The sequence below is a fragment of the Balaenoptera musculus genome, chromosome 3 (assembly GCF_009873245.2).
Source record: "Balaenoptera musculus isolate JJ_BM4_2016_0621 chromosome 3, mBalMus1.pri.v3, whole genome shotgun sequence".
Taxonomy (NCBI): Eukaryota; Metazoa; Chordata; class Mammalia; order Artiodactyla; family Balaenopteridae; genus Balaenoptera; species Balaenoptera musculus.
In genome coordinates, this window is record NC_045787.1 from 148,887,257 (window position 1) to 148,914,999 (window position 27,743).

At 51.1% G+C, this 27,743-nt stretch overlaps 1 protein-coding gene across 3 annotated transcripts in view; it reads left to right on the forward strand.

Moving 5' to 3' along the window:
• Nucleotides 1-27,345, forward strand: part of HRH2 (histamine receptor H2) — a 47,560-nt gene extending 20,215 nt beyond the window's left edge. For 2 of the 3 annotated variants that reach the window (XM_036845489.1, XM_036845490.1), the window contains exons 2-3: nt 4,218-5,803; nt 24,579-27,345. In XM_036845489.1, coding sequence (XP_036701384.1) covers nt 4,728-5,803; nt 24,579-24,771 — 1,269 coding nt within the window. In that variant the 5' untranslated portion in view covers nt 4,218-4,727 and the 3' untranslated portion in view covers nt 24,772-27,345. Of the gene's footprint in view, nt 1-4,217; nt 5,804-12,573; nt 12,715-18,484; nt 18,599-24,578 lie in introns of those variants that run through there. The other variant, XR_005019167.1, reaches the window with a different exon arrangement.
• The last annotated feature ends 398 nt before the right edge of the window (nt 27,346-27,743 follow it).

The following is a 27,743-nucleotide window of genomic DNA, read 5'->3' on the forward strand; positions in this document are numbered from 1 at the left end:
GCACTCCAGGCAGTGGGAATAGCATATGCAAAGGCACAGAGTCAGAATGGGCCTAGGACTTTCAAAACCAGGAGGAATTAAATGCCACCAGAGCTGTTTCTCAAAGTGTTGTCCAACTAAAGGGCACTCGGCAGCAGGAGCTAAGGCTAAAGAGAGAAGGCAGAACCAGGTCACGAAGAACCTTAAATGTCACATCAAAGATCTACCTATACTTAGAGACAACCAAGGCTGGTAATGGGAAGTGATCAAAGCAGACTTCCCCAGGCAGAGCCCAGCACGGTGGGTTTAATACACACCTATGAGCACATTGAGTGCATTTAACATACTCAGCTGTGGCTGCTCTTCAGGGCTAATTGGCCACCGTGGCCTCCCAGAGGCACTTGATGAGATGAATCAGACTGAGCGGGGCCCTGCCTTTTGTTACGGCCACATTTGCTAGGTGATGACTGTAGGTGAAGGTCAGAAGCCTCCCCAGGGAGCAGTGAGGGGCACAGCAACCCACGAGCAAATTCTCCAGAAAGTGCCTTTTCAGAGGCCCTTAAGACAAAGATGAGATGATGTGAGAGGAAGCAGTGTGACACATTCAACTGCAGCATCTGTGGTCAACCTGCGAGATGGGGAGAGGAAGTGGCTGAAGCCGGTTTTAATGAATCCCATATCGTTTTCACACACACACATATATACATACACACACACTCTGTGTACCCTGGACCGACCTCTCCCTTAGACAACAAGAAATGTTTGCTGGAGGGATGGATGGACAGGACAGATGGATAGGTGGATGGAAGGTGGAGAGAGGTGGTCCAGATCCAGGACCTGCTTGCGGACAGACGCAGAGCCATATTAACAATGCAAGGTGCCAGCAGTATAACTCAGTACAAAGTGCAGGAGAGGGTGCCCCTGCCTGCAGGCGTTCAGGATGGGTTCAGGGTGCCCCTGCTTTTTTTCTTTTTTTTAATTTATTTATTTATTTATGGCTGTGTTGGGTCTTCGTTTCTGTGCGAGGGCTTTCTCTAGTTGCGGCAAGTGGGGGCCCCTCTTCATCGCGGTGCGCGGGCCTCTCATTATCGCGGCCTCTCTTGTTGCGGAGCACAGGCTCCAGACGCGCAGGCTCAGTAATTGTGGCTCACGGGCCCAGTTGCTCCGCGGCATGTGGGATCCTCCCAGACCAGGGCTCGAACCCGTGTCCCTCGCATTGGCGGGTAGACTCTCAACCACTGCGCCACCAGGGGAGCCCCTGCCCCTGCTTTTTGAAAGTTCACTTTACCCCACTTCTCTTTTACCAAAGACCTACATTAGTACCTGTTTTTGCTAACTGAAAGAAACCCAAGGAGGATTTTTGCTTTTACGAAAAAATGTGAAAAGCAAAAATAGGGTTCAGGTTTGTCTTACGGTAAGCCATTATAGAGGCAGTCTGCACCCCGAGCATAGGGTGGCCCCCCCAGAGCTCCTTCCCCAGGAACCACATTCAGCATCTCAGCAACAAGTCACCGTAGCTGTGAACTGTGTCTGAGCATCTGTGCTCTATCTCGATTTATTTTGTGCATCCATTGACGAGATGTGTCCTAAGATAACTTCTTTGCTTTACGCCATTTCAGCTTTCTAAAGGTTTCGAAAGAATGCTGTACTTTCAGATGGGGTGGGGGGGGGGGGGGAAACGTGTTTGAGCCAGGCCTTGAAAAGGGAGTAGCTCACTGAAGACAGGGAAGAGCGGGACTCCAGGTGAAGGAGACAGCAAAGGCAAAGGCAGGAGGGAAGAGACGTGCTGCATTTGGGCAAAGTCCTGGTTGCCTGAACGGCAGAGTCAGGGAGACAATTACAGGGCTGTTTGGTGAGATCCACTTAGAAGGACAAGTTGAAGTCTGGTGCAAGAACGGGCATGAAGGCAGGCTGGAAGGGTGTGAGCCGAGTTTGAATCCAGGCTCTCTGGACACTTACTAAGGGTGAGATGTCACTTGGCCTCTCCAAGCCTTGCTCTCCTCAACTGTTAAATAGAGACAGTGATTCCCCTCACTTGGGGGTCATTGTGAGGATGAGATGATATTTCATTTAATATGTATGATATCACCTTGCCCAGGACTCCTCTACAGTACAGATGTGCCATCCTTGGTTGAACCATTCCCCTGCTGATGGACACTCAGGTTGCCTCCCATTGTTTGCCACTTGCACACCTGCTGATGCAGACGTCCTTCTTCATGGCTCTTCTCATGGTGGTGGTTGTATTGCCACAGCCTAGGTTCCCAAAAGAATGAGTTAGATCTAAGTGATCCAGAGGGGTGTCCGTTATATAATAGGCATTTTAAAAGAAACGAGGAAAAGAAGTAGCAGTGTAATGTGTACAGTGTGTATAAAACAGTGTCCTACATGTGTCTGGTACATGCAGAGCTTCAGAGGAAGAATGTATGGTCTCCATCACACCAAATGGTGAGCAACGGTCACCTCCCTGGCGTGAGGGCTTGGGTATGTGATGGCCCAAATAGTTGGCCCTTCCTGTATACCTCAGGACCCTTGGTTTACTTCAATAAGCATGTCATTGCTTTTAACATTTGAAAGGAAAGTTCAAGAAAGCGTTTTTTATATTAACTGTGATAGTGACAATGACGGTGATCATGATGACGGTGATCTTAGGGTGCCTTGACCCTCTAGGGCCATCATTCTACCCACGGATTGGCAAAAGCTCCTGCCTTCACAAAGGTCACTGGAAACTTCTGGGACTTAGGCTGTAAGATAGAAACATGACAGGGGTGGTTCGTATCTGAAACTCCAAGAAAAAAGGAACCACCACTCTAGCCCAGCCTGCTAGAGCGGCAGAAGGTGACCAGGAGCCGTGATCCCTGCACCAACACAGTGGTTATGACTAAATGATGTCTCTCGTATTCAGGTTGCAAAACCGCTCCAGGCAAGAGCCTAGGAGAGGCTTAATTTATGTGAGATGGTAATGAGCTTGTTTCTGAGAGGGGTTCCGCTGTCAGCTTGATTTTCTGCACACTCCCGGATCCCAGGAGATTGCCTGCTGTCTGCTCTCTGGAAAACCAGGATCAGCTTGAGGTAAAGGGTCCAGGAATCAAACGGGGCCTTTGCTTGTTTTGCATCGATTGGAATCATAGAATATCACCAGTAGGAAGGAATTTAACCTGAGATTTAACCAAGAAGCATTGCACATGCAGCCATTCTGTTGAAGTGATGTTTGCCGTGAGACAGGAGGTAAGAAGGAAGGAGGAAGGAAGGAACTAGAAACAACTGAGATACTTGTAATAGAGTGATGATAAATAAACCACAGCCAGCCAACCTGGGGACTGTTATGCAGCCATTAGAAAGACTGAGTGAGTTCTGTACCAGCTGACCTGGAAAGTGAGGTTTAGAGAGATGTTAAGAGCGGGTGTGGAGAGGGACTGCAGTTGGCAGACTACAACAGCGAGCTAGATCTGGTCCTCTTCCTGGTTTTGTGCAGCCCATGATCTAAGAATAGCACTTACATTTTTAGCTTGGAAATTGTTTTAAAGAGTTTGAGAAAAGAAATCAAAAGAAGAAGAGTATTTTGCAACACGAGAAAATGATGTAAAATTCAAATTTCAGTGTCCGTAGTAAAGTCTTCTTGGAGCACAGCCATGATCACTCATCTGCACATTGTCTGTGGAGGTGCTTTCACACTAAACAGGAGTTGAGTAATTGCAGCAGAGACCTTGAAGAATGCAAACAGAAAATATTCGCTACCTGGCCCTTTCCTGAAAAAGTTTTTTGGCTCCGCATTTAGAGTATGGTGACATTTTGTAAAACGAGAGTGTGGAACACTGTGTTCGGCGCTTTATCAGAGTAAATGTATTACATTTGCTTATTTTTTCATTCATTTTATCATTTATTCATCATAGGCTTAATGCCTACCGGTGGCGCCAGGCACTGGGAACTAGCAGTGAACAAGCAGATGCAGCCCCTGTTTTCATGGAGCTTAGAGTCTGTGTCTAGACCTTTCTTTGTTTAGTATAAACAACCCTAGCCCCTCCAAGTGTATCTCACATGATGACTTGGTGGTCCAGCCCCTTGCTTCCTGTCTCCCATCCTCCTCCCGCTATGTATGTTTTTGGTTCTGTCCCTTCTAAGGAGTGGTGCCAGACTGGTCCCATGCGTCCTGGTGTCTCGAAGGGAGGTCAAGGTCTTGAATCAGGTCACACTCTCAGTCTGGTTTCAACATGCTCAACACTCAATCTTTGCATTTCTAGCTCACGCTCTCCAGTGGACCCCAGAGGGAGAGGCAACAGTGCTAGACCCCCGTCACGTGGATGGGAGCAGCCGCCCGCTATGGAGAAGGCTTCAGCCATGTCTCCACATGATGCCTCCCAAATAAAACCAAAGCCACCTCCAGATTCATGCCCCGGTGCGTCCGTCTCTATGCAAAACCTGGAGAGTGGAGATCTGTTCAGTCCCAGGAGGAAGCCGGCTCTGCCAAGGGGTCATTTGAGGACTGGGGTTTGAACCAGGAACCTCGCTTCAAGGACTAGCTTTCCCTCATCTTCCTTCATACTCATGCCCAACACCTCCTAAGAGACAGCTTTATTTATTTCTAGAAAAACAACACTGGATCGGTCATTGCAGCCTCTCCACATTTGGACACTTCTCTTGGCTCTGTTGGGCAGCTTGGAGTCCAGTGGTTGACATAATTGACCCTTTGGGGAGCTGGAAGAGAAGCAACCAGGGGCCGGAGGCAGGGGAAGGAGCCGTAGGGTCCCAGGATGGCGTCCAATGGCACGACCTCTTCCTTTTGTCTGGACCCTGCTGCATTGAAGATCACCGTCAGCGTGGTCCTCACCCTCCTCATCCTCATCACCATCGCCGGCAATGTAGTCGTCTGCCTGGTGGTGGGCTTGAACCGCCGGCTCCGCAGTCTGACCAACTGCTTCATCGTGTCCTTGGCTATCACTGACCTGCTCCTCGGCCTCCTGGTGCTGCCCTTTTCGGCCTTCCACCAGCTGTCCTGCAGGTGGAACTTTGGCAAGGTCTTCTGCAATATCTATACCAGCCTAGATGTCATGCTCTGCACGGCCTCCATCCTCAACCTCTTCATGATCAGCCTCGACCGGTACTGCGCCGTCACAGATCCCCTGCGCTACCCCATGCTGGTCACCCCTGTCCGTGTCACCATCTCCCTGGTCTTAATTTGGGTCATCTCCGTCACCCTATCCTTCCTGTGTATCCACCTGGGATGGAACAGCAGGACTGAGACCAGCAGTGCCAATCACACCATCCCAAAGTGCAAAGTCCAGGTCAACTTGGTGTATGGCCTGGTGGACGGGCTGGTCACCTTCTACCTGCCTCTGCTGGTCATGTGCATCACCTACTACCGCATCTTCAAGATCGCGTGGGACCAGGCCAAGAGGATCCATAACGTCGGCTCCTGGAGGACTGCCACCATCAGGGAACACAAAGCCACAGTGACCCTGGCAGCCGTGATGGGGGCCTTCATCATCTGCTGGTTCCCCTACTTCACCGTGTTTGTTTACCGTGGGCTAAAAGGGGATAATGCCATCAACGAGACCTTCGAAGCCGTGGTTCTGTGGCTGGGCTATGCCAACTCAGCCCTGAACCCCATCCTGTACGCTGCACTGAATAGAGACTTCCGCACGGCATACCAGCAGCTCTTCTGCTGCAGCCCCACCGACCACGACACCCAAAGAGCTTCTCTGAAGTCCAACAGCTCTCAGCTGATGAGGATTCCAAGCCAAGGACCCAGGTGGCAGGAAGAGAGGCCCCTGAGGCTCCAGGTGTGGAGTGGGACAGAGGTCACGGCCCCCCAGGGAGCCACAGACAGGTAACTGCCCTGGCAGTTTGTGTGTGGGACGGGGCACAGGGACGGGGTCCCACTCGTGGTAACAGCTGTTCACGAGGTGCTGCTTTGGATGTTATGTGCTGGGAATTCTTCATGAGCACCTTGCAAACCTCGTGTTATTCCATCCTCCCAAACACCCCCTGAGGGAGAACTTTTTACCTCCATTTTTAAAAGGAGCAAGTCAAATCTCAGAGAACTTGGCCAGGGCCACACAGCTGGGATCTGGATAGAGCTCCCCTGACTCAGAACTGGTGGACCTTTTTTCTAGCTACCCTGTCCTTACAATCAGGAGTCCTAAGTTTGAGGTCCAACTCGGCCACTTAGTTAATGGTCATAAGTGTTCACCTAAATCTGCCAGGACAGCCCTCAAATGGCCATGTAATAATGCTGCTGCCTGGGGGTTAAATCAGAGACCCCACTCAGCCCACCATCACTGAGCACCTTTTATGCATCAGCTCTTACTTTCGGGGTGCGCAAGTGGGAGGAGAAAGAGGACTGGCCAAGTTGGGAAGGCAAAGCCTTGAAAGCCAGGCTTGGACATTGTACTGTAGGTCTTAGGGGAAGATGGAAGGATTAGAAGCAAGGATGGGTATAACCCAAGCATCTCTGTACTTTGGAAAGAGGGCTCTGGTTGTCCCCTAAGACATGGACCAGAAGAATGAGATGGGAACAGCAGTGAAGGGGGATGTGGTACTGGTCCATGAGAGAGAAGAGAACAGAGCAAAATCTAGGAGGCTATTAAAAAATAGTCTTGTAGACCATTGGATGTCTGGGATGCAGGAGATGCAAGAGAGAGGATGCCCCAGGACTCCACCCCCGAGAGGTACCCAGGCTGAAAAGATAAACAGGATCAGAATGACATTGAGATCAACTCACTGTTGACAAAGCCCATGCAAGGTATTAAGGGGTACCTCACCAAAGACTTGAGTGGCCTGAGGAAGCTCACACATGGAGAGAAGGTTTATAGGTCTGAGCAAGCTCTAGCTAGCTGTTGAAAGGAATAAATGAAAGGATGCTGGTAGAACATCTGACACATACAAATGCTCAATAAATGTCACTTTCCTTTGTCTTCCCACAGACCATGCCTTTGCCCCCCAGAATGCTGGTCTGTGTGACTGACTCATCCATCCATCCATTCATTCATTCATTCATTTATTCATTCATTCACAAACATTTGTCAACTTCCTATCACATGCCAGGAAGAGTGCTGAGCGCCAGGGATGTAGAAGTGACATTTTGGCATCTGTTTTGATGGACGGGTATGGCAAGTCAACTGTACAGCCTCGGTCTCAGCTCTGTGGCTTGAGCGAGCCTCTGCCCCTCTTGCGCCTCAGTTTCCTCATCTCATAGAATGTGGGGTCTGTCTTCAAGCAGCCTGCCCTGGTCACCTCCCAGAGCCACCTGAAGCACACATGTGCTAAGGGGCGCCAACAGGCTCTAGGACCCCCGGTAGGATACTTGTCGTCTCTCGACCTTTGAGCGTCAGACTTGAGAAAAGCTTGGATGGACTCTGCACACTCACCCGCTCTGGGTGCTGGTCCCTGTGGAGCATTGTGGGGGTGAAACTGCCCAACTGGACCCCTCGGCCTTGTGTCCCTCTGGTCCTTGCAGGAGCCAGGTGTGGAGTGTCCCCCCATAGACTTGGGTCCTGGGCCCTCCACCTGTCCACTGCTATCCTTCTGGAATAAGCTTCATTGCTCCTGCAACCAGCCTCCTCCAGGCCTCCCTGCCTCCAGACTCTCCCTCTCAAATCCATCCTCCAAGCCACCCAAAGGCATCTCTCCCAAATGCAGATGGGGAGGCTTCCACGTCTGGCCTTGATAGATAAGATGACCCTGTCCTTCCACACTGCCTCATTCAGGAAGCAGCCTCTGATACAAAGCAGATTTAGTTCACAAAACAAACAAAGGACAAAGCACAGGGTGTGGACTCTAGAGAAGGCCGTTGGCACTGTTCATTCTCGTTGCCATCCCACTTCCTACTGCTCTTACCTGTGGGACCCGGGTTAATAGGCTGCCTCTACCCCCAGTCCTTAGGGAGACACTCAGCAGGCACTCACCAGCAATGGCCAGCCCTCACTGAACACCCACTAGGTACCAGTTTTAGGTTTGCCACTATTTCTAGGTATTAATCTTTCTGTGACGGCATCTTATCCCCACCCTTGTACCAGGTGCTAGGGTGCAAAGGGAAATAAAGCCAGCCCCCCATCTCATGCCACCACCTTCACCACCTGTCTGGTTGAGGAACAGACTGGCCGCGGTTCAGAGCAGCACGTGCCCAGGCTTGAAACACAGTGCACAGGGCAGCCAAAGGAGGCAGCGCCTGGCCCAAAGAGCCCGTCCCCGGGAGCAGACCTCTGAGCTGAGCCTCAAATGCGGAGGGGAAAGACCCGTTCCTCCAGGGTGGTGCTGGACCCTTTAGACCCGGGGCCTCATTTCATTCTCCACACAACCCTGTGCAGTTGATGCTTGTTTAGTTTCCACTTTACAGATGGGGAAACTGAGGCTCAGAGAACTTAAGTAAATTGTTCAAGGGACACAAGCTAGTGATGCAGCCAAAGCCAAGAGCTGAGCAAAAACGGAAACGGCAGCCCCATTACCACCTGTCTTCTGGGTGCCGGGCACGCTGGGGCAGGGAGCGTCCACCTCCTCTTCTGACCATCACAGCCACCCTGGCCACCAAGGCCAGCTGAGAGGCCGTGCCTGCCTGGGTCACACACAGCAGTCGCGGAGCAGAGGGGTCCAGCAGAGGAGGATGGGGAACCAGTTGGAGGGCCTCATCCTATGGTTGGGGGGATGGGGATCCAGGAAGCCAGGAACAGCCAGAGTTTGATTTTCCAGTAGAGGCTGCCAGGGCGACTGGGGACTTGTGTGGCCCTCCATAAGGTTGGCGCCCAGCTTCCCTGATGACCGATAGTGTGTCCTTCCTGCTCCCCATCTGGGAACAAAACCCAGCATTGACCTGACAGAGAGCCCTTATCCCTGCCGAGGGGCCAGGTGTCTGCCCTTGGTTGGTGATGGCGGAGGTTGCAGGGGGGGTCGGGGGGGGTGTGTGTGGCACAGTCACCCAAGGGGAGACTCCAGGAGACAGTGACTGAGCTGGCTGGTCCTCCCTGCCCCAAGGCCAACCAGCAGCCACCTCCCCAGCAGGATGCTCTGTCTGTCCCTTCCTGATCCCATTGTCCACCCTTACCCCACCCCTCATCACCTCTGCCCTTCTCTGGTCCCGGGTCCCCAACCTCACCCCTTCTGCTCCACTGCTTCTACTGAATACAGGCCTGCTTTCGTTTCCAAGGTAGGGCTGCTGTAACAAATGACGGTGAACTCGGTGACTGGAAACGAGACGGATTTCTTTTCTTACAGTTTGGGAGATCAAGAGACTGAGAGCAAGATGTTGGTAGGGCTGGTTCCTTCTGGAGGCTTCAGAGGAGAATCCGTTTCCTTGCCTTTTCCAGCTTCTGGGGGCCACCCGCTCTCCTTGGCTTGTGGCCCCTTCCTCACATCACTCTGACCTCTCGCCTCCGTGGTCACATCTCCTTCCCCTCTTCGGTAGCCAAATCTCCCTCTGCCTCCTTCTTTTAATAAGGGCACTTGTGATTACATTTAGGGCCCACTGGGATAATCCCGGATAACCTCCCCATCCCAAAGTCCTTAACTTAATCACATCTGCAAAGTCCTTTTTGCCATATAAGATAACTTTCTCAGGTTCCAGCAATGAGGATGTAGACGTCTGGGGTCCATGTTCAGCTACCACAAGTCCCAGCTCCCTGGCTTAGCATTAGAGACCCTTCATGCTTTGGTCCCTGACCGCCTCCTGACACCATCCCCAGGCCCACACCCACCCTCCAGCCCCCTTCTGCCCCCACCGAAACAAACCACTCAGAGTTCATTCATTCACAAGCACTCACCAAGAATTTGCTACACGCCAGCACTGTTGGGGGTGTAGCAGTGAGCCAAGCAGAGACCCTCCTCCCAGAGGGATGTTATTCTAGGGCAGTGGTTCTCAAAATGTGGGCCCCCAGCCAGCAGCAGACTTCTGGGAGCAAAGTAGCTGACGTCGGGCCACACAGCCTCATCCATCCATGGCAGAGCTAGGATTCCAGCCCAAGCCCGTCTGACCCCAAAGCCAGGCTCTTTCCATGAGGAAGTGCTGAATGGACTTGAATTTAGCCCAGTCTCTGAGTGCTACTCCCATAGACAGCAGATGGGGCAACTAAGGCCCAGGGAGGCAAGTGACCTGAGGCCCAGAGCAAGCTGGGGAGGGGCAGGGAGTAGACCCTGTATCTCTGGACCCCTGCCCAGGGCCCTTGGGTCTTTCCCCATACACTCCCTTGCCCTGCATAATCTCCCCAGGCAGGGAGATAAGACTCCTGAGCGCCAGCCGTCTCTCTCCGGGGCGGGCGGGCACTTCCTCCTCTCTGCAGAGGCCCTGTGCTTGCGGCTGTCACCCTCCCAGGGGGCTGGAGTTTGGAGTCAGAGCTCAGGAAGAAGAGGCGCAAAGGGAGGCCAGGAGCCACAGGTGCCCCCCTGCTGCCAGCTCTCTCCCCTCACAGGCCTCACAGGCCTCCACAGGGCCCGCCCTCCTTCTGCTGCCAGTGAGAGAGCATTTCCTCCAGCTGGGAATGGGCCTCTGCTCTGCCCTTCTGGTGCTCTTGGACTCTGATACAGAGTTCTTATCCTGACCAACAAGGCCCTGCCCTGCCCGACTCTTTCCGCTGCCCTAACTCCTCCTCTGGGCCCCTCGGTCCTGTCCCCAGGCCATGCCTATTCCCATCCCACGCACCCTCCTCTCAGCCCAAGACAGTCTTCTTACCCCTCTTGGGACATCCTATCTGTTCTGTGTCTGCTCCCCAAGACCACAAGCTCCCTGAGGGCAGGCTCACGTCTCTGTTGGTTCCTGTCTAACACCTAGCACGGTGCCTGGCACAGGATGCCCAGTAATATTTGTTGAATGAATAAGTGAATGAATGAATGCATGAATATCTCATTCTAGATCCCCAAGAGCCCTGAGAAGTGACTAATACCACCAGTCACTTTAGAGATCAGGGAACCAAGTCTCGAAATGCTAAGTTCCAGGAACACAGTGGGAACTCAGAAATTCCTGGTTCCCTTTTCTAACTTTGACATCACCGTGGGCCTCCCTCCAAGTAGTGGTGTCAGCAGCGGGCCTCACAGAGGAATCCACCAGCTGCTCTAAATCATAGAGTCTGCGGGTGGAAAGAGTCACACCCCTCACCCTGCCTCCCAGGAGAGGTGAAGGGATCCCGGAGTAGGGATGGGAATCCAGAGCTCGGACAAGCTGGATGCGGTCCATTGCGTCTCCACGCCATGTCCCCATTTGGCCAGAGTTTGGGGGCTGGGGGAGGGCGGAGGTGGCTTTATCTTCTGCTCAAAGTCCAGTCTGGTCTGGCAGAGGAGGCTGCAATTCCCTTAGCAGTAAAAAGTTTACATGACTGATGTACACACACTTCTTAAGAAGGTACTTTGCTCAGAAAGGAAGTTTTGCATAATTTACCGCTTCAAGAGCCCAGACTTGTTTATTTGTATCATTTGGGTCCTGAAATAGTCTAACTTTTTGGCACATTGATTCCAGCATCTCTTAAGGGGCCTTTCTGAGCACTCTTTGTAGAGGCGCCCAGAGCAGCTGGTCCCCCTCCCTTCTCCCCGCCAACCTCCCAGCCCCCGCCCTACCCCCAGCTAAGGGGCCTGGCCGCCCCCTGCACACTGGTATCCTGCTGGCTGCTGCTTTGTCACCTCTGCCCTCTGTGCCTGGCGGTCACACCACAAGGCTACTGGGGTGTCTTCCTGCCTCCGTGTGGAAGTTAGGGAGCCCGGTATGAGCCTTGGTCCCCCACTAGTTAGGGGTTGGGTGATGTTAGACAAGACGTTGACAGTCTGAGCTGAAGTTTCCTTACCTGTAAAACTATGATAATTATCAGACCTACTTCGCAGAATTGTGAGAATATAATGGAGTCAAGGATACAGGCACTTAGCACAGTTCCTGGCAGGTGGCAGGTGCTTTAACAGACTTAACAGACATGAATTTTCCTTCTTTGCCATCCATCTCTTTCTCTTTTTCTTTCTTTTCATTTTGTCTCTTTTCTGTCGTTTTCTATCTTTCTTTTTAATAACAGTTTTATCGAGATATACTTCACATGCTGTATGATTCACTGAAGTGTACAGTTCACCGGTTTTTGGTCTGTTCACAGAACTGTGCAGCCACCACCACAATCAATTTTAGAACATTTTCATCACCCCAAAGAAGCCTTCAACTATCAACCTCCCGATCCCTGCATTCCCCAGACAACCACAAATCTACTTTCTATCTCTATAGATGTGCCTATTCTGGACATTTCAGATAATCTGTGTGCTTTTGTGCCTGGCTGTGTCACTTAGCATAATGCTGTTGAGGTTCTTTCGTTATTTTCTGTCTGTTCTTCCTTCCTTTCCTTTTTCCGTTCTGTTTTGTGTTTTCTTTCCCTCCCTTCCCCCATTCCCTTCTGTGTCCATGGTCCCGTTTTTCCTTCACCAGGCGCTCGGGCTTTATGGCAGCTCTCGGCGGTTGGTAGGCCCTTGGGGAGGGGGGCGGGAGACTGCATCCTGGACCCGCAGGTGGCCCCCGTCCCTACCTCCCGCCTGGGTGGGCTCGGAAAGGCCGTTCTCAGGCCTGCGGGGCCCGCACTTCTACACAGCTGCGGGCAGAGCAGCGGACTGCAGCAAGGTATTAACCCTTTTCATCTTCTGTCTCTTCAGAGAGTTTGGGGAGTGAGACCCCCTTCCCAGCCCTGGAGAGGAAGTCAGGGGAAGAGCAGAGGGAGAGGAGGTGGGAAGCCTTTTACAACCTCAAAAGTCAAGGAGAATAAATGGTGGCCCCCGCCAGGAGTCACTTGAAAGGTAGAGAACCCCTCCTTTACCTCCCTGGTGATTGTGCCTTTGAAGCGAGCTGGAGGCCCCGTCTGTGCCCCGCCATCCGCCCTCCCTCCCTGGCTTTGCACAGACCCCTGCGCTCTCCCCACCTTCCCTTCTGGCTCCTTGTGCCGCAGATCTGACAGGACTGCTATGGAGCTGCCTTCCCAGGGGCTGCGAAGGGGAGGGAAGGGGAAGCATGCCTTCGGGGCCGCTGCTAGTAGCTTCGTACCCATGAGAAAAAGGTGAACACTCTAGGTGAACAAATTAAGAGAAAGCCCTTTCTCCAGGGGACCCAGCCCCAGGCCACACAGCCTGGCAAGCAGAAAGAGGTCTGGATTTCAGCCCCGATGCTCTTGTGCAGAGAACAGCCTGCGCAACTACAGGGAGGCCCTGCAGACCTTCCAGACCCCTGGGAGACGGCAGGGTGGAGGGCAGGGCTCTGCCAGCCTCTTCTGCAAAGGGCCAGATAGTAAATAAGTTAGCTTTGCGGCGCCTATGTTCTCCGTCACCACTACTCAACCCTGGTGGTATGGCACAAAAGCAGCCCCCGACGATCCTTAAATGAATGGGGGTGGCTGTCTTCCAATAAAACTTTATTTATGGGCACCAAAATTGGAGTTCCATATCATTTTCACCAGTCACAAAATGTTATTCTTCTATTCACTTTTTTTTTCAACCATTTCAACAAAATAGGCGGTGGGCTGAATTTGGCCCACAGGCTATCCTCTGCCAACCGCTGGTGTAGGGGAAAGAAAAGGGTGCCAATTCCAGCCCCAGCACTTGCTGGCTCCTGGACTGTAGGCAGGTGGCTTGCCCTCTCTGAGCCTCAGCTTGCCCATCTGCAAAATGGGGATAAAAATACCTTCCTGTGAGGATTGTGATGAGGCTTAGCACCGATGTGTGCAAAGCTCCCGACACAGGGTAGATGCTTGGAAGGGGTAATTTTTATTTCTTCCTTTCTTTTCCCTTTATTTCTTCCTTCCCCCCTCCTTCCTTCCCTCCCTCCCTCCCTCTCTTCCTTCCTTCCTTCCTTCCTTCCTTCCTTCACTCCTTCCCTCCTGTGGCCCCTCTGTAAAGGAGCAGCTGAAAAGTCCATGGCAGGCTCTGTGGACTTGTGTCTCAGCTGTGGCCACTGAATCGCTCAGTTTGAACCCTGACCCTGAGGCTCATGTCCCTCCTCTGAAAATGGGGGGCTTGGATCCATCTCAGGGGACCATTCCAACACTAATTATATATAAATGCTTAACAAGAGAGAGAAATTATGCCAAACCCCCAACTGTGTTTGTGTCAAAAATCTTCTGGCGAGGGCGAGGAGGAACCTGTTTTTCATACTAATGAGTCACCCTGAGTATGGAGGCAAATGCAGTAAAACATGTCCTTGTCGCAACCTGAGCCTTGAGTGCAGGGGTCACAGGCAGGTAGGGATGCAGATTGGGTGCAGGACAGAGCTCCTAGAGAGACACAGCCTGGCAGACAGGGGACCGGGGTTTCTCACTGCCTCCGCCACTGACAGGCTGTATGGCCTTTAGAAGATCACATCCCTCTCTGAGCCCCAGTTTCCTCATCTGTCAAGGAGAGCTAAGGCTTCTAGCAGATGTCACTGCTCTTAAAGCAACAGCAGTGAGCCACAGGGCTCTCTGTTTTCGGGTGATGCTGTGTTCATTAAACCTACAGCAGCTGTTTGTGGTCGTGTCAGGGGACAGGGACGGGGTGTGCCTGAGACCCAGTGGGTATTTTAGGGCGTCCACAGCCCCTGAGGATCCCCTGAGAAGTGAGGACCATTCCCGCGCTGCCCACCTCTGGGCAGGGAGGTGGGGGGCAGGGGAGTTTGTCCCAGCTCCCCAAAGTGGCACGTGGCTCTGCTTGTCCACATCTGACCATGCAGAAGGCTGCAGCTTGCAGGGAGGGCCACAGGCTTTGGGACCCACGGGCGGGTGGACGAGACTCAGGGCTTCCTCATTCCAGGACTGAGCACATGCCAATGTCACCCAGGGACGGACGCTCTGGGTGGGCGGGCAGCAGGGCATTCCCCAGCACCCAGAGGATTTGGAGGAACTTCCCCTTTCCACGCTGACTTGGGAAACACAGAATATTTACGAATACTTCATCATCATTGAAATGGAACGTTAAAATTGAAAGTCAAAGAGAAACCCCATTCCTGTTGCCATCTCACACTAGCCCTGAAGTCACGCTCCGTACTCCCTTTCTGTCACTCATGAGAGATGTGGTCCTAATATCATGGCGACAAGAGGATCCACATGTGGAGATCCTAAGCGGGTCTCTGCTTTAGAGGCTGCTGAGTCTTACTGATTCATTCACTCAGTCGCCCTTTAGTGCCCCTTCCCCGTAGGGGGTGGGGGATGGGGGGTAAAGGGGGCGACTAATGGATCTGTGAGATGAGCTGTGGGATAAGTGCTGGGACCTGGCAGGTGTGGGGACCCAGGGGGCCCCGGGGTGGCCCGGGAATCGGGCAAAGCCTCCTGGAAGGGGTGATGGCTCAGCTGACTCCTGAGGGACAAGCGGGAGTTTTCTAAGCTGAAGGGCAGAGGTTAGAGGTGCCATCCTAGGCAGAGGAGGCTGGAAGTGGGGGAGGAAAGGAGGGACGGGGAGGGGACGGAGCTACCGGGGATTCACAGATGATGGGAAGGCGACTGATGGGCAGGTACTTCCTTTTCTAAAACTTTGCCCCCATCTGAAAAGTAGGACTGATCATCCTAGCCCCTCCCTCCCAGGGCTGGGAAAGGGACCAAGGGCGTTAATGCTTGGCCTGGGACGGAAGCTTAGGGCAGAGCGCTGAGTCCGCTCAGGTGTAAGATTCTTTGCTTCATTCTGCTCTGGACGCCCACAGGCCACCACTTCACAGATGGTGGAAAAACGTACATTTTCCAGGTCAGGGGCTCTCAGGCACTTCCAGCTGTAAACATGATGACTTTGGAAGTTGAACTCAGTCAACACAAGAGTCTCTCCACTGCCCCCTCCTTCCCTCCAGGGCAAGCTAAGCTCCCGGAGGCTGTCTGGCCCCCATGGCTTCCTTCTCCCTCCATGGTGCCCATGCCATGCCTGAGCCCTGGGGACACAGCTGGCCTGCTCCAGGCCTCCCCTGGGTTGCTGAGGAAGAGCCACACCCTCCCAAGGGCCTTGGCCTCTGCTACAGGCCCCCAGGCCCCCAGGAATCCCCCAGCAGGCAGGCCCCAAGGCCCAGCCACATGCTAGGGCTCACTGTAGGTCTGGGAGATTTTAGGGGCCTCTTGTACCCCATGTGAGAGCAGAGGAACTGGGGTACAGAGCTCCGTGAAGCCTCCTCACGGCCATGTCTGCAGGCGCACCCCCCTTGTCCTAGGAAGTCGGACACAAGCCCCTCTACTTTCAGACGCTCACACTCATCCTCCAGTGACCCCCTCATCTTGCCTCCAACGAGCATTCTGACCCCAAAGGAGAGGCTGGGGGCAGGGCACACTCTAGCGGCTAACTCAGCCTCCTGCCCCAGCTTCCTCTCTGGGTGGTGGGGAACTGCTCTCACAGCCTCCTGAAAGCCAAATGCCCTTGAACTCTCTCACCATTGTTTCTGTTTCTGTTCTGAGTCACTGCCTGAATGGCGGAGTGGGGGGGAGGGCGGCACTGGCAATGGGGACAAGCCCACTACATCTCAAATTAGTATCCTGTCCTACCCCACCAGCGGCGCACCACACACCTGACACACTGGCCCACGTTCAACACCTAACTAGCCGGTGATGGTGACTAGTAACCACCACTGCCCTGGGAATGGCTGAGCCTGGTAGAGTCAGACTGCCTGGGAGCTGATTGACCCTGGGCACGTTACCTCTCCGTGCCTCCATTTCTTCATCTGTAAATGGGGATGTTGCTAGTACCCGCTTCAAAAGGTCGTTGTAAGCGTTCGAGGAGAGAATAGATATACAGGCCCGAGAACAGTATCGTCCACAGCAGTTCACTGGCAGGCATGGGGCCTCCATGAGGAGCCTCGAGATGGACTAAAATGTTCCCCTATTGTTGTATTTTGCCCTTGTCTCGACGTTATTTTTGCTCTTATAAGCAATCCTCTGATGAACATCTCCATGCCGAGAATATTCTGTTTCTTTCAAATTATTTCCCCAGAAACTGAATTTCTGGAACCGGAATTACTGGTGAAAGGAGAGGGATATTTGAGGCCTTTTGTTACACTTTGCTTAATTGTTTTCTAGACTGGCTGTACGGGGGCCCACCAGCCACCTCTGAAGGCATCACTTCCTGGGTGCCACGCAGGGGGAGGGTCCTAGAAGGGCTGTGAGGGGGGCTGACTAGGGCAGAGGTATAGCTGGCAAGGAGAAGGGGTCTCTGGCATTTAAGGATGGACAGAGGGGCAGGGAAGAGGGAGAAGAAGGGGCTAAGGAGGAACCATCAGAGAGGTGAGCCCACGCCCAGGGCCTGAGCCGTTCAGAGACTACAGAGCAAATAAGTCTTCAGTCAAAAGAACTGGCATAGTGATGCCAGGAGCTGAGCCCGGGATGCAGCGCCTGACCCACCTGGATGACCTTGGGCAAATGGCAGCCTCTCTGAGCCTCAATTTCCCATCTATGAAATGGGCGTGACCTTTCGCCTGCCTCAGCGGGGTGGGATGGAGTGAGTGATAGGACATGACTTTGAGAGTTGCCTGGGGCACTGGGGGTTCTTTTTCTGTGAGCAGCCACTGGCGTGAGTGGGCAGGGTTTTGGGGGTTTCCTTCGGTTTTAAAAAACATTCCAGAGTTTCAGGGAGAGGATTGGGCAAGCCAGCCAGTCTCAAAGAGAGGTTACTTAGGGTTGGAGCAGCCGGGCAGGGTGAACACAAGATCTCCCTTGGGACTGGGGAGATCTGATCATGGCCCAGAGTCCACATGCATTGGACAGGGAGGGGAGGTGGGGGCAGGGAATCTCCAGCTTTGCAGGTGGGCCAAGCTGGGCTCTTTCAATCCTCCACCACTTATTGGCTGTGCAAGTGAACTAAAGTTCTTTGGGCTCAGACTTCCTCATCTGTTGGAGATAAGAATATCGTAACTCTATCATATGTATCACATGGATATTGCGAGAGTTCAACGTTAAGTGCCTGACCCATGATCACTCTCAACGTTTTATTATTCTGCCGTCTCATTCATCAGCAAAAAGTGGGTGACACGGAGGCAAAGGAAGGGTTGAGTGGAAGTAAGCCGCACCACGCCTTCACTGCTCCTTCAAGCAGCAAGCCCAGCGTGCTATAACATGCCCAACACTCCTTACCGGCTGTGTGACCTCGGGCAAGTTTCCTAACCTCTCTGTGCCTTAGTTTCCTCCTCCATCAAATAGGGGGACTAACGGTACCTACCCCTTGAGGTTGAGCTCATATTTACAAAACGCCCAGAACCAGGCCTGGCGTGCAGCAGGAGCTCCGTGCATAGCGGCTGTCATCTGGTTGCTCTTAGGGCTCAGAGCACAGGCTTTGGACCTAGCAGACGTGGCACAGAGCCCTGTTCCTCCACGCACTGGTGTGACCTTGGTCAGGCAGGTCACTTAATCCCACGAAGAGCCAGTTCCCTCGTCTGTAAAGAAGTGGGTGGTGGGGCCCCCAAGGCACCCCAAACATACAGTAAGCACTCAACGTGACTATTGACTGAGGGCCTTAAAGAGGACCCCATGGAAACTGCCAGACCCATGCCCTGAGGCCTTGGCTCTCCCAGTGGTGGGTGCATGCTTCTCCCACCTTATTTGTCATGAAAATGAACACTGTTTTTGCAAAACTCCTGCAGGAAGCCTTTGCCCAGCTTGAAGGATAGAAAGAGAGCTCCATCTATGGACTTGGCCATGGGCGCCCATCATCCTGCCCCAGCCCTCCACCCTTCAAAGCTGACGCTGATGCAGGCAAACCCTCTGTGTTTACTTCCAGAAAAGTATGAGAAGGCCCTGAAAAAAATCATTTCTTTCATGAGCGGAGGGCTGAAGTTTGGTCATTTCGGCCAAATACTGGGTAGTACTGGTTTGTGGTAGAAAACAAAGTTATTTGAAGATAACACTCATATGAGTGGGCTCTGGGTAACTTGGCATCCTGAAATTTCCACCTCATAGCTTATTTTAGGACAACCAGAAATTAGGTCTGCTTGGAGAAGAGGGTCACCCCTGATTTTGGCAAAAGCGTAAGGCAAGGGGACAGACACTTGGTGGGTTGTGGCTGGCTCCCAGGACACTAGAGGGCCACGTCCCCTTTCTAAGTTCCTCCACTTCTCTTTCCTCAAAAAGGAGAGGGGACTTTGCACTGACCCAGTTCGCAGGATATATGTGAAACTGCCCTTCTGGGTGTGGCAGTTCCCCCAGCTGCTTGGGTGCGGGATAAGCAAGGGTCTGGGTTCAGGGATCAGCCCAGCCTTCAACACGCAGTCCCTCAAGTGCCAGTTCTTGGTGACCCTCAGGGAAAAGCAGCTAATGGCTATACCCATCGCGGGAAACAAAGGAGGAGGGAGAAAGGGAGAATCTTCTGGAATTTCTAAACATTTCTCCTCTCCCATCACTTCTCCTGGCTTCTACAGCACTTCCCCTGGGATTATGCCCATTTTACAGATGGGGAGATGGGTTTCGATAGGGAGGTGGAGCTGTCTGAGACCCGACAGCAGGGGAGTGAGGAAGCCTCAAACTGAATGCATGACTCCTGGTTCTAAATCTCACATTTTGTCCCAATCATCCCAACGCAGGGCTGGTGCTCAGCAGGTATTTGCTGAAATGGTCACCATGCCTCACTGTCTGTCCCAAGGTCCTGGCTCACAATGCTCTTCTGGGCTGGTAGTAGTGGGAAGGTAGATATAGAAATAAAGCCAGCATGAGACACCACACAGAGGGGTAAGGGCTGTCCCACAGCCAGGGGAAGTGCTTCTGCTTCTGCTGACCTGTGAACTTGGGAAGTCAGAAAATGGGAGAATCACTATCGAAAATGAGATTGGCTGGGTTTTTCATTCATTAGTTCACACACACGATTGAACACCTGCTATAAACTTGGACAGTGGGGTAGATGATGAAAGATCCAACACCTGCCTTTAGTCTGGGGGATAGACAGGTAAACTGATGGTTAACCCAAGGAGGTTAAGTGTCTCAGCGGAGGGGCTGTAGGAGCCAGGAGGGAATCAGTAATCCTGGGAGACCTCAGAGACACCTTCCCAGAGGAAGTGATGCCTGAACAGAACCTTGAAACACTTCAAAGTGCACAGCAAAGAAGGTAAAGGAATTTCAAGCAATGGGGATGACATGTGTATAGGTGCAAGTACAAGACAGAGCAGAGTAATGTGTGCATGAGGTGGTTCTGTGTGATAATTTGTACTATAAGCAGTAGTAGATGATAATGGAAAAGGTCACTGACAGTCATTATCTGAGTCCTTACAATTGTCCTGTGAGCTTGATATTATTAACATATTTCACAGACGAGAAAACCGAGGTTCAGAGCGAGACTGAGCAAGGCTTCTCATTGAAACTGGGTCCTGACCCCTGGTGGCTGAACATATTATAGCATCCTCATGTGAAAAGATACTCAGAGAACATTTATTTAAGAATGCTACTAGGACACTATTAACTGCCAGTAGCAGAAACCCAATTAAAAGAGGTTGGGATTGGTGGAGGTAGGGAACTAGCTTATAGAACTGAAGAAATCAAGAGTAGCTTCAAGTTGGATTCAGGAGCTCAAATGTCATCATAAATTTGTCTTTCTCCAGCTTTCAACTCAGTTTCACCCTGTGTTGCCTTCATTTTCAGTTAGAGTCTCCCCATGGTGCCACCAGGAGCTCCAAGCTTACATCTTACCATCTTAGTAGCCCCAATGGAAAATATGCCCCTTTCCTCCCGTTCCAACAGAAAGTTTTAGGCTTAAGTTTCATTGGCTGGATGGGGTCCTGTCTCTACCTCTGTACCCAGACCTAGAGCCAATGCAATGAATAAGGTAAATCTCACCTCACCCACATGGACAAAGAGTAGGGAAGTTTGGATCCCAAAGAAGAATCAAGGTGTTATTACCAAGAGAAGGGGGATTGATGATGGGAAGGTAAAAATAAGATGTTTACCATAAGCACTTACCGAATGGCAGACAACCTATTATGTGCTCTCCTAGAACCCCATTAACATCTCCGAGCCTCAAGTGTCAGAGCTCAGGGCAAAGATGGGCCATAAAGGAGTCCAGGAATATTAAACATACAAGTATCTCTAGACGTGTGTAATGTAATGAAGTCTACACAGTGTGGGAATCCAGCTTAGTGTCTCATCCCAACTTACATTTGGCATGAATGGCAAGCTAAGTAAAGGAGGAAGGTCTCCATACCACTAGACATTATTAAGTTAAATACGCATGGCAAAAAATTTTAATAAGAGGATGGAAATTCCATATGGTAAGGAGGAAAGAGAAGGAGAAAAAAGGCAGTTTAAAACAAAGCAAAAAAAAAAAAAAAGACCGGAAATTTTAGAAAAGATGGGACAAATGTAGAACACAAAATCATATAGAAGAAATTAGTCAAAATATATCAGTAATCACAGGACATGTAAATGGAATAACCTGGGCCAATTAAAACAATGGAGATTGTCAGACTTGATTTTTTTAAACCCAAACAAATATTTTTACAAGAGATAGACTCAAGGAAACAAAAAAGTTGAAAGTATAAGGAAGGAAAAATAAGATACACTAGGCAAATACTAACCAAAAGAAATCTGGGTAGCTATATTAACAGCAGACAAAGTGAACTGTAAGCAAAAAGTATTACTAAAGATAAAGAGGGTCACCATCTTTTGAAAAAAGATTCAATTCACTAGAAGGATAAGAATTCTAAACTTGTATGTACCAAATAAACCAGCTTCAAAAAGTAAAACTGACAAAGTAACATTGACAAAATTACAAAGAGAAATTAATCATTAACATCATAAGCAAACAATATTAAGACTAAAAGGGAGATATTATTATAGATTTTGCAGAGATTAAGAAAGATGATAAGAACCTTGTGGTCGATTTTATGCCCAAAACAAGGGAAAATTCAGATGCAGTGCACGAATTCCTAGCAACAGAACTTGCCAAAGCTGACTTGGGAAGAAATAGAAAACCCGAATGGTCCTATAACCATTAAAAAATAAAGAAAGTGAATGAAACACCAGTAGTACTTGGTTTTGCCAAGGAGTTCTGCCAAACACTCAAGGAACAGATTGTTCCAGTCCTGCTCAAACTCTTCAGAGGAGAGTAAAAGGGAAACTCTCCTGTTTATTTGATGAGGCCAGTAGAGCATAGATTCGAAAACAAGTATGAGAAGGGAGAAGATAAAAATGAGAAACAACCCAGATGTCCACCAGCAGGTGAATGGATAAATAAATTGGAGTATCTTCCCATGATGGAATACTTTATGACTGTGAAAATGAACTACAGGTTCACGCATTGACAGAGTTTAATCTCAAAAGTATAATGTTAAACAACAACTAAAAAAAGGAAGCTACAGAAAAGAATCCTAAAACATGGTTCCATTTATATAAAAGTAAAATGCCGGCAGAACAACACAGTATATTATTCAGGAGGACATACATATTTGCTGAAACAAGTCAGGGACTGGTAAATTCTGTTTCTTAACCTGAGAGGTGGTTACACTTGTATTCATTTTAATATTCTTTAATATTTTAAGCCACACATATGTGTTTTTTATATAGCCTCTTTGATGTATTTCATTTAAAAATATTTAATGACACAATCTCCATGTAGCAGAAAGATATGTCTGAGTAGAGGAGTTATTTGAGATGTTTATTTTCTTCTTTTTGTTAGTCTCTATGTTCTGTGTTTTTTACTATGAACACGTGATACTTCCATAATAATATTATTTTAAATGATTTTACAGCCTTTTAGAAGAAGGGAGGTAATTTCCTAGCCTCGAGCTAGCTTGTCTTTGATAATTTCACTAATCTACGTGAAAGTCACTTTATCACACTTCAGGCTCCATCTGGAATGTTAATCCAAGGGTAGATACCTGCCTACTTGGTCAAATATGTACACTGCTGGCGCGGAGAAGAACCGGAGCCTCTGAAGTGCAGGGGTGTGACCTGGAGGTCCAGGTGAGGGCAGGTGTTCTGGGGACGGTGGGGCTGGCCAAACCCACGAGAGAGCTTGGGCCATGCAAGGCCTCCAGCACTGGCCAAGCCAGAACACACCATGCACTGAAGGAAGCTTGGGTGTTGGCTGTGGGTGCTGGCTGTGTCGCTGTTCACAAAGCCTTTACAAAGGCAGGCATCCAAATCTACACCTCCCCTCTGATGGTCTCTAAGGGGAAGCATGATGCTTTTCTCTCTCTCCATGTGGAAGGGAGTGAGTTCGATTCCTCTGGCGGCCAGAATACCTTAACAGATGATGGCTAGAGCTGAGGCCAGGCACGAGTTTCATGGGACATCCGGAGGACCCACAGTGAGTCTCAGGACCAAGCAAGGGCTAGCTTCCAGCCTGAAACTGGACGAAGAAAACTATTGCTCCAGCCTAGGCAGGGAAGCAAGAAACTAGGTGGCATCCATTGCCTTAGACAGAGCTAAAGCCAGATTTTGTCCTGCCCTCGAGCTGCAGAGACCCCAGGCAGAGTGTCTAGGGACACCAAGCAATGCTTAGCTTCTCCTGCATTGGGGCCAAGCGTGAGCCAGGATGGGCCAGGACTTGCAAGGACACTCCTCAAACCACACTTGCTTGCAAATCCCCTTCCCTGTGCAGCCCATAATCCTCTCCCAACTGCATTATATACACTTAAATCTCTACACCACCTGGCTGTTTTCACTGAAATATATTTATAAGACTTTATATCATCACCATAAATGGAAATGCAGTATCGCTTGTGGAAAACAGAAAGTACTTGTGATCATACAAACAATGACACAAAACAATGCCACCCAAGTTTGGCCAGATCCCATTGCCTGATTAAAGCTCTGAGCCTGTCCCCACTCCAGGTTATAAAGGGACACCTGCGTGCTGAGTACTAAAAACACAGGCCCTCCACACTGAGGCTTTTTCTCTTGACCTCAGAAGGCTTGAAATAAAAACAATGAAGGAATTCTTACTCACTGAAAGTATCAGAAGGAAAAAGCAGGTCAGCTGTCTACATCTTAGCAGGCACCAGGGCAAAGGAATTTTGTATAACCAGATATGGGGGAAGTCTTCATCTTTCTGAAAATGTATGTCAAATACTTTGTTAAAAACTTTCCTCCCAAGTGTTTGGCTAACTTACCTTCAGTGACCTTCAATCAGCTTGACTCAATGGACACAACTGAGGACCTACTATGTGCCGGTGGCCACTTAGTAGGGGTTTGAAAGGCAAGCGCCTTGCCTTCAGGGACCGCACATTCTTATGGAGAGACAGACGCATTCACAACTGATTTTAACGCAAAGCTGACTAAATCTTTGTGTCTTCTTCTCCCAGCCTTCCCCCAACTCATGCAAAACATGATGTAGGTGTTCAGGAATCATTTTATTCAGACACAGAAATAGCAAACATTCATTGGTCTCCTACCATGAGCCAGGCAATGTGTGGGATACTTTTAAACATATTTTATAACACTTAATCCTTTCAAGAATTGGAAAGGTGGTTATTTTTACCTCCACTTAAGGTTCAGAGAGGTTAAGTAACTTGATGAAGGGTACACAGCATGTTAGAAGCTGATTTGGGGTTTGAAAGCAAGTCTCCTGAATGCTCCCCATTGTGGGTTGAGGGAACAAGTCCCTGTTGCACGTGGGAGGTTCCCCGCCCCATACCACCCCACCCTTCCCCGCTCCCGGCTTAGAAGAAGCAAAGGCCAGAGGCTAGGTCTGGCCCTACTGGCCTTGCTCGGTGGTCACCTCAGCCCTAACCTATGCTTGTGTCTCCCCAGGAAGCCAGCGATGTCCTGCACCCTGTGCTCCAGCAATCTTCTGAGCTGCTGCAAGAGCCTGTGGGCGCTTAGATTCCTCCAGAGACACGTGGGAGGCCCCTTGGAGGAGCAGCCGGGAAAGCCACTGTCTGAGGAGCTGCTAAGGACACTGGTCCAGGAATCGGTGAGGATGCTGCCCTCCGAGGCTGTCTAGACCCAGCCCCAGAACGCTGAAGATTCTGCTTCTGGTCACCAAAATTTGACTCCTGGAGCCACTAAGGACCCAGCAGCACCCCCCAAACCACCGAGGACACACCCTAGCCTCAGTCTGGGGACTCCCAGGGCACATGGTGGGTGCTGGGGTCCTCTGGCCTCGGATGGAGCAGACTGCTCTGCGCTCAGACTCCCCTGGGTCTGGGTCTGCTGAATCCCATGGGTTCAGAGCTCACATTGGTGCTGGCCCTGAGTCACGGGCAGAGACGGTGGGACTTTCGGGGATGTGCACACAGGCGCGTACACGGAGGTGTATGTGCAAACACACGCCTGCCCTCTGAGCACGGCAGAGGGTTGTTGCCATGAAGCATTGGCCTCTCACTCCCTCGTGGGTTCTGCGGGATGAAGGGAGGGAAGGGAAAGGAAGGACGTTAGCCTTTAATGAACACCTACTGTGTGCCGAGTACACATGAGCTCATGCCGCATGAGCTCACGTCATCCTCGTCACATGTGGCAGGGATGGTCGACCTGTCTTTACAGGAATGGAGACTGAGGCTCAGAGAAGTAAGGGGCCACTCAGCTAGAAAGTGTGCCTGGCACATAGGAGGCGCTTGAGACTAGTTGTTAAAGGAAGGAAGGAAGAAACAGACGAATAGACCAATGGGAGGATGGGTAGAAGCTCTTGACACAACACTACACTGCCTCTCAGGAGAGGCCACGATATTTCCTTGACTCAGCAGACCCTCCTGCTAGCGAGGCTCAGACCCGGAGCCTGGGGGGGTCCCTTCATGCTGCAGTTCTGACCCTCTCTGGTGCTTTCCATCAACAAGGAGTGGCATGGAGCAGACTTGCTGGGGAAAGTGTGCGGGGCCACAGGGAGGGACAGGGAGAGGTGGGGTGGTGAGGACATGACAGGCGGGGGTGTTGGCCCCGCTGCACTCTCTGCTGGATGCGGGACCGTGGGCGTGGCGGCGGACACCTTGGAGCAGCTCTTTACTCCTCTGCCCCAGGGGCTACGCTCCCCTTTCCTATTTCCAGGGTTGTTGAAGAGGCCCAAGGAGGTGGAGCCCCAGAGAGATAAGGGTGTTCCTGGGCTCTCCTGGCTGACCGCTGCCCCTCCCTGAGCCCACTCTTCCCTTGGTTCCAAGAACCCCTGTTGTGGTCCCCCTCCCCATCCACCCATGCCTTTTCAGTCCCTCTATCAGCCCACCGTTCCCTCCCCAGCCACCACATGTGCTGTTCCCCAAGGCTCAGTCCTGAGTCTTCTCCTCTCACTGCGATTTCTCGCCCTCTGTGGCCTCGTCTCCACCCTCTGAAGGTACCAGGAGACTTATCTCTAAGGAGATTACTCACACATGTGTACCTGGAGCCCAGGCTCCTTCTGGGAGCCTTTGACCGGCTTTCAACCTCACCCTGAGCATGTCCACAACTGCACCTTGACCATCTCCCTGCACCTGCTCCTCTCCCAGGGTCCCCCTTCTCGTACAGAAGCCCTGCCATTGGCTTCAAAGGTCAATCTTGGCATCAACTTTCTCCTGGCTCCGCATGGTCCATCCTCTTGTATCCTAGCTCCCACTTGTATCCACCGTTTACCTGGTTCTCTCCACCTGCCTTGTCATCACTCAGTCCCACTGCCATCCCCTCCATCAGGACAATTGAAACAGCTTCCCGTATTCCCCACTGGCCTCCCCCCAGCCCACCCTCCAACCCACAGCCACACTGGGCTGTGCAAAATGCAAACCCATAGAGAAAACCATCTTTCCCACAGCCCTCAGGCCCCGCGTGGTGGGCTCCGACGTGCCTTCCAGCCTCCTCTTGCCCCACACTCCCTTCCATCTCTTCATCCCAACCCTACCGGCCTTCTCCTTTGGGTTTATTTATCTCACTGCTCCTTCCAGCTACCAGGCCGCACACAGAGCTGCTTCCATGACTTGAAAAGCTCCTCTTGCCCTTTCAGCCACAGGATCTCAGCCAAAACATCACTTCTTGAGGGAGTCTTCTTTGATCCTCCCTATTGGGTCAGTCCTCCCACCCATACCCCCAGAACTGTCCTTGGAAGCCATGGGCATGGTTGTCATTTGCAGTCATCTGTGTGGTTCCCTGACCCCTGTCCGTCTCCCCTACTCAGGAGGTCATGAGTCCTGCCTGTTTCTGTTGACCATTGTATGTCTAGCCCTTAGAAGACTGTTTGGCCTATATAGTAGGAGCTTTAAGCAGTTTATCTGCCAATACACCTGAAGGCACGATTTGCCCCAGTGGCCCCCAGAGATGCTCAGTCTCTTGGCTGGATTCCTTCTGGAAACCCCAGAATCCCCTTCTTGGAAATTTCCCCAAGAGTCTGAGACAGGTGAATCTCTAAGTCATGGCCAAGTAGACAGAGCATAAGACTGGTCTGGCTGACCACAGACTCAGCTGGTCAGGGCTGAGGTCAAGGTGCTCACATGCCACTTGCCACTGCAGGTCTGTCTCTAGCTGCCCCTGCCCTCCTGGGGGCCTCCTGGAGCCCCTGCTGGCTGCAGAAGTGAGGCACATGGTCCCTAGAGGAGAACCATCTGTGGTGGGCCCCCAAATCCATGTTTTGTGTTACCATCGTGTTCCAATAAAGCTATCAAAACAGATGCTGCCTTGCGGTTTTATTTTTTAACTTCCTGGTGAGGAAATACTTCCCAAACTTCATCATATGGTGTGTCTTGATTTAGAAAAAGAATTATCATAAAATGTTGGGGTAAAGGCCAACTGGGAAATTGCCTTAAAAGGTGAAAGAGTTTTCAGGTAATTAGGTCTCATCTTGAAATGCCCTGTTAGAAATGAGGGATGGGCTGATCATAAACATCAGATCGTCTTCCTGCTCACCTAGTGAGCCAGGTACATGGTAGGCACTCAGTAAGTGTTTGTGGAATGGAATATTTCAGAAATTGTCAGATCCAGAGATGCTTTTGGTAGGTGGGAGAAAAAGACATCTTTAAAATGGAA